Here is a 6,852-nt window from a genome sequence, read left to right on the forward strand (position 1 = left end):
GGGGTGGTGGGGGTGGGGGGGTGTAGGTGGGATTGCAGTGAGGAGCCGGCCGACAAAGTAGAAGAGGCGCTGGTGTAGATGAGGTCAGAAAGGGCATGAGTATCCCTGGAAGGCCTTGACTACCAAGCTGAGAGCCTGGTCCTTTCACAGCCGATGGGAGGAGACATGTGTGGGCTCGTTTGTAGCCAGAGATGGATACACGCAGGAAACACACAGGGCCTGCCTGCCTCTCAAGTTGGGCTGAGAGGTTGTCACTAGCCCCAACTCACCTGTTGCCTGGGCATTAGGTTCTAATGCCCTGGCTTAGGCAGCAACCTCTCCCTGCCTTATCCTTCCCCAGCACCTCAAGTCCCCCCTCCGGCCTCAGCTATGAGCAGTCAGCAGGGCTTTGAGCACCCTCTGCTGGCAAGTGATTTTCAAGCTGGGACGATAATTGTCAAGAGTCTGCATTTCCCAGCAACCTGATGATGGAGACAGGTAGAGCCGACTGGAGCCATCGCACCAGGCACTGGGGCACCCCAGACCAGGGCACCACAGGCTCCCAGTGGGAAGCCAGGGAGATGACGCCCTGGCACAGTGAAATTCTCACCCACAAGTATGGGGCTGGGGACCCGATGGAATTCTGGGAAGCGAAAGGCAGGCACCCATCCACGCTCATGGCTTGAGAGCACCTGGGACTGGGGAATCCATGAATGAAAAAGGAGTCAAGCTTGGCTAGAGCCGGAAGGTTGCTTCAGAAGGGAAGGACGATGCTAAACCCTTTAAAGCCAGGTTCAGACTTTGGACTTGATGTGCAAGCAAGTTTGGAGAGAAGAGCAGACAGCAAGAGTAGAAGGGATGTTTTCAGTCAAAAGGTTGTTCAGCCTCAGCTAAGTTCTTAGCACAGTGCAGGGCATGTTGGGGGATAGAGATGTAATTTGGGAGGATTAACCCAGCCAGATGTGTAGATGGTATTGGCGGAGACAGGGACCAAAGGCAAGGCTTGCTCCGTGTGGATGTGCTGGGTCACCATCAACAAAGGTACTCAGACTCCTGGCTTCTGTAGGCTCTGAGAGGGACCTGGCTCCTGATCTGAGGGTCATGTGCTCCGAGGCCAAGCCACTCCCTTCTTCAAATCTGAGCGGGTGACAGGACTGCCCCAAAGCTTGCTCAGGGCACTGTCTTAGCTATCTAGTGCTATAACAGAAATAACACAAGTGGGTGGCTTTAACAAACAGAAATTTATTTTCTCTCAGTTTAGGAGGCTAGAAGTCCGAATTCGGGGTGCTTCCTCTGTCAGCTCTGAAGGAAGGTCCTTATCTCTTCTGAGCTTCTGCTCCTGGGCCATTTTCATGTGGGTTGGCATGTGTCTCCCCCAGTCTCTGCTTCTCTCGCTTGTTTAAGCTCCTTTATATCTCAAAAGAGATTGACTCAAAACACACCCTACACTAACCCTGTCTCATTAACATAACAAAGACAACCCATTCCCAAATGGGATTATATAACCACAGGCATAAACCAAAAACCAAACCCATTGCCATGAAGTAGATTCTGACTCACAGCAACCCTATAGGACAGAGTAGAACTGCCCCATAGGATTTCCTAGGCTGTAATCTTCATGGAAGCAGACTGCCACATCTTTCTCCTGCAGAGCGGCTAGTGGGTTCAAACTGCTGACTGTTTGATTAGCAGCAAAGTGCTTAACCACTGCACCACCAGCGCTCCTTACCACAGGCATAGAGGTTAGGATTTACAACACATGTTTTTGGGGGACACAATTCAACCCATAACAGGCACCTTGACCTTTGCTGGGCTTTTCCCTGGGCCCAGCTATCCCACCCTGGGCAAATGGACTATGGCTGATGAAAAAGCTTGTTTCTCATCTCTCCAAGCTGTGGGCACCTCTGCCGCTGTCCCTGCCCCTGCCAAGGTCTCCAAACTTTTCCAGCTCAAGCCCAAATCTCCTCAAGTGATGCCTATTGAAGAATTTCAAGGTAAGAGGAAGTCCTGGGGCAGGATCAGCCCTCCCCAAAGCATCTCTCTCTCCACCTCCACTGGTGCAAAAAAGGTATGGGAGGAGGATCAATGCCTGGCTCAGAAAACCCTCCCAGAGTAGCTGGGTCAAGGTTAAACCGAGCCTCTCTTCCCTCCAGCCATCCCTCCCCAAGGGAGCTGGGAGCAGGTATGAGTCAGAAGCTCAGTGGGCAGGCCACAGGGTAGGGAGAGCAGCTGCCAGAAATAGCCTGAACTGGCTCCCCTGGGAGGTGTGGCCCAGGGGCTCATCTTGGTGGAAGGCAGGATTTGGGACACGGGGGTCACTGCCACCGCTCCTTCAGACAACTGGAGGATGTTCCACCTTCTCAGTGTCTCCGGAGGGACAAGGTGAAGGGGGCAGGCCCAAGAGGCCCAGTGGTGCAGGAACGCCCACATCTCCTGCTGGGCACATGTCAACAGCTGTTTCTCCAAAGCTTCCCATGCCCTTGGTCACCAAGGCCTGGGTCAGTCCTTCCCTCTCCTGTCACAACAGGGAGGTTGGATCCCCTACAGATACGCAGATAGTAGTACCTTTCTTGTTCAGGGGCACCCACACTGGCCTTTTTGCTCTGAGGAGTGTTGCATCCCTTAGGAATGGCCCCCCTTCTTGCAGCAGGGAAAAGGACATGAGGTGACCCTCCTCACCAAACCCCACCCCTTCATGATGTCATGGGAACCACCCCAATCCCTGGGAGCCTTGTGACAGGCAGTCCTAGGACTTGCCCAGTCCATGAAGCAGAGCCAGTCTGGCAGGGTGAGTCTGAGAACCACCTGGGTGGAGATGCAGGACATCACAGAGATGGTTGCCCTCAGTGTGGAGCCTCGTGCCTCTGGAAGCACTGAGAGTCAGCAGGAGGGCCAGGACTAGGGGAGGCATGCAAGGGCGCTCAGGGGCCTACCTTAAGGAGGCACCCACTTTTGGAGTCATGCGAGGGCAGGCCCTGGTCAGTAGGCCCTCTGGTGCCAACCAAACCTGTGAAACAGCTCAGGCCAATGGGAAAGGGTCCTGCAGGTGGGGGCTTTTCCTTCCCACCATCTTCCAAAGCAGCATGGGGAGGAAGCTCCTCCTGGTCCATCTCATCCTGTCCAGCACTCATGCATTCATTTTTCCATCCACTTAACCACTGAGGATACAAGGGTGAGGGCGTTGAGTCCTGGCACCTCCCTCACTGAGCTTCCCGTCTGGTGGCATGGCTCTGTCCTTACATGAATCATCTCTCAGTCACCCTGCTCTCGTGCATCCTTCAGAGAGCACTCTGCCCTGCACCTGGCCAGACCTTTAGGAGGTGCTGCCCACTGGCCCTCTGTCGTTCATTGCCCACAGGGGCAGATGGAAATTTGTGGTTCTAGAACTGGTTCTCTTTTGGCCTCAAAGCTGGCAGACCCCAGTGTCTTTTCAAATGACAGGCATGTTGGAGGCCCAGGGCACCTTCCTGTGCCAGATGCTTTTCTAAAAACACCTGCCTCCCTGTGTGTCCTTGGGCAGCTCCTTCTTTGCCTGTGCCTCAGTTTCCCCAAATACACCCCAGGGGTGGTGTTGGGAGGGAGGTAGAAACAGGAAGGCACCATCTCCCCACGCTCGCTGACCCTCAGTGTTCCTCCCGCTCGGCCCGGCCCAGACTGTGAGTGCTACGGCCACTCCAACCGCTGCAGCTACATCGACTTCCTGAACGTGGTGACCTGCGTCAGCTGCAAACACAACACGCGTGGCCAGCACTGCCAGCACTGCCGACTGGGCTATTACCGCAACGCCTCCGCAGAGCTGGACGACGAGAACGTCTGCATTGGTGAGCCGGGGAGCAAGGGCGGCCTGCTGGGGGCGGGCAGGTGGGAGGGCCTCGTCTCCTGTGTGCAGACACATCACACAAATGTGCCCAAATATGCCCAGGTTGGAGGGCTGGTAGAGCAGTGACAGGTGTGCTTTGGAGACTCCCTGCATCAGCATCACCTGGGGAGGCTGTGGAAATTCTGATTCCAGAGCCCACTGCAGCTGGGGGCTGAAGCTTTGGAACTGGCTCTGTCAGTAACCTCCCGATGCACTGGTTCTCCCACAGGCACTGGAGTTTCAGAACCACTAGATAAAGAGAGTCAAAGGCTGGATTCTAGAGCTTGCCTTGCTGTGTGCATTTGGGCAAGTCATCTTCTCCTCTCTGGGCCTCAGTCCCTCATTTGTAAAATCAGAAGTGGACCAGATCAAAGGATTTCTGTTTTCTTTTTTTGTGGCCGACCCTTTTCTTAATATAAAATTTTTCAAATGCTTTATAAGCAGAGGTCCAGCTTATAAAACTGCCCTCCCCCCCTGGTAGGCACCTGGTCCATTTTCTTCGAGCTCTGGCTCCAGGACCGGCTTTTGGGGCAGTGAAGGAAGTATGGGGGACCTGTGCACTCATGCATGGGGAAGACCATCCCAGAAGGGCCAAACCCAACCTCCACCCTACCAGCCTGGAAGGGTTGCCCACCACCTCAGGCCCTGTCTCTGTAGAAACCAGGCTTCAGCCCCAGGGGCTGCCTCCAGGTGCCCAGCCAGCCCCCTGGTAACCCGTTGCCCATCCCCCACCCACCCAGCAGGCTCTGGCTTCAAGAGGAAGGTCTGCCCACGAGGCTGCAGCTGTCAGTCTGTATTATGGCTGCCGCCTTCAGATAATTCCATCAACTCTAAAGGGTTCATAATGGAACTGTGCTTCCTACATCACAGGGGGTCAGCTGCATGAACAGGGCCGGGCCTTTGGATCCCATTAGAAGTGCCCCTCCCCCAGCCCCTTCCTCTCCCAGCCTCCTTCAGCCTCCACCCCACTTCCACCCTCAGGCCCCGCACTCAGCGGTAGACTCAGAGTAGGGGACATTAGCCTTCTCCCACAGAGTAGCGGCCCAAAGAAACCAACTGGGGAAAGGGCTGAAGGCCCTGGGGCTGTTCCCCAACCCCGCCCTGGCCAGGAGCTATAGATGTGAGCTACGCTACACACCCCCACACACACCCCCCACCCCACACACACACCACAGCCCCTGGGCAAATGCCTGATAGCCTCTGATAAGGGCGCCTCCTGCCTGACAGTCATAGCTTTTTGGAGCTGGGAAGGATCTGCGTCTCCTTCCGTCGCAGCTGCGGAGGCCCAGGGAGGGGAAGTGGCTGGCCCAGGCCACACAGCGCCAGGGCTAGGGCTGGGGCGTGGGGTGGAGGATGCTGGGAAAGTAAGACAGGCTTATTAACATAGCCTCGAAATCTGGCCACCCTAGGCAGCCTCCATCCGCCGTCCAGCCCGCGAGCCCCGCGGACACGGTGTGGGGCCCACCGCCCCGGAATCTGAAGACTCAGGAGGGATGGGGGAGGGGTGGGGTAACGATGTGTGCAGAAGGCACCCCAGGTCGCCCTGACCACGCGCCCGTGCGCGTGTCCGTCCAGAGTGTAACTGTAACCAGATCGGCTCCGTGCACGACCGGTGCAACGAGACGGGCTTCTGCGAGTGTCGCGAGGGCTCGGCGGGGCCCAAGTGCGACGACTGCCTCCCCACGCACTTCTGGCGCCAAGGCTGCTACCGTGAGTGCACGCCCGCCCCACCTGTTTGAGGCCGGAAGTGGGGCCTGAGGCTGCTGGGGGCGGGGTCCGGGGCCAGCGGGCGGGGTCCAGGGCGGGGCCTGATGCTGCCCGGCCGGGAGCCCGGTTCGATGGGCGGAGCCCTGCAGGCGGGGCGGGGTCCGAGCTGGTGGGCGGGGCCTGATGGAAGAAGAGTAAGGTCTATGCCCGGTGGGAATGGTTTGCAGGTTGGGAGGTAAGTTGTCCCAGGAAATGATGGACTAGCGGAGACCAGGACAAGTAGGCGTTAGCCAGGGGAAGAGGGTGGAAGGGCGCTCTGGGCACATGGAATAACATGTACCAATCTCTGGAGACGAAAGGGCAGGTGCGTCTGAAGAGCTGCACCAAGGCCAGTAGGGCGGGAGCGGGGAGAGCCAAGTCAGTGGCCAGGTCACGCCCAGTCCTTGTTACCATCCGAGAAGGGACTTTTCGCACGCCCTAGTCAGAGAAGCGTCCGATGTGGGGGTGAAGCAGGGCCCACTCGCGTTAACTCCCCTTTCCCCTGCTCCGCAGCCAACGTGTGCGACGACGACCAGCTGCTCTGCCAGAATGGCGGCACCTGCTTGCAGAACCAGCGCTGCGCCTGCCCCCGCGGCTACACTGGCGTGTACTGCGAGCAACCCCGCTGCGACCCCGCCGACGAAGACGGCGGCCTGGACTGCGACCGCGCGCCGGGGGCCGCCCCGCGCCCCGCCACCCTGCTCAGCTGCCTGCTGCTGCTGGGGCTGGCCGCCCGCCTGGGCTGCTGAGCCCGCTCGAAGGACCTCAGCCGTGGAGGCCCGTCCACGCGCCGGGCCGCGCCCTGTGCCCGACAGCCGGCGGCCCTGGGGCCCGGGGACCGCGAAGGCCGGCGTCCGAGGGAGGCCGGGCGGCGAGAAGGGTGCGGCCCGAGCTGCTCCCAGGTGCTATTCAGCAGAGTCCTCCGCCCCTCTTTCCTCCCTCCTCAGTGGCACCTGCCCCCGCCTCGGCACTGCCCTCCCTCCGCAGTAGAGGGCGCTGTGGAGCCCTGGCCCCCCGCGGCCTATAGTTTTGGTTTTAGTTTTTCTATTACCCCAGCCCTTTACTTTTTTTCTTTCTTCTTTTTTTTGTTTTTTTTTTGCTGGCGGTGAGGGGTGGGGAGAAATGCTGCCTACCCCAACGCCCCCAGGTCCTGCCTCTCTCTGTCTCTCTCTCTCTCTCTCTGTCTCTCTCTCTCTCTCACACACACACACACACACAAACACACAAACACACACACACGACTGTTGCAGACACCCCTGCGCCTATCC

The 6,852-nt window shown here is 58.1% G+C and overlaps 1 protein-coding gene across 2 annotated transcripts in view; it reads left to right on the plus strand.

Annotated features, from left to right (window-relative positions):
• NTNG2 (netrin G2) overlaps window positions 1-6,348 on the plus strand; it is a 77,132-nt gene extending 70,784 nt beyond the window's left edge. For both annotated transcript variants that reach the window (XM_023730826.1, XM_004375779.2), the window contains exons 6-8: window positions 3,633-3,800; window positions 5,414-5,548; window positions 6,098-6,348. In XM_023730826.1, the coding sequence (XP_023586594.1) occupies window positions 3,633-3,800; window positions 5,414-5,548; window positions 6,098-6,333 (539 nt within the window). In that variant the 3' untranslated portion in view covers window positions 6,334-6,348. The remainder of the gene's footprint in view (window positions 1-3,632; window positions 3,801-5,413; window positions 5,549-6,097) is intronic.
• Window positions 6,349-6,852: the final 504 nt, after the last annotated feature.

Source organism: Trichechus manatus, unplaced genomic scaffold (genome assembly GCF_000243295.1).
Source record: "Trichechus manatus latirostris isolate Lorelei unplaced genomic scaffold, TriManLat1.0 scaffold00038, whole genome shotgun sequence".
Classification (NCBI taxonomy): Eukaryota; Metazoa; Chordata; class Mammalia; order Sirenia; family Trichechidae; genus Trichechus; species Trichechus manatus.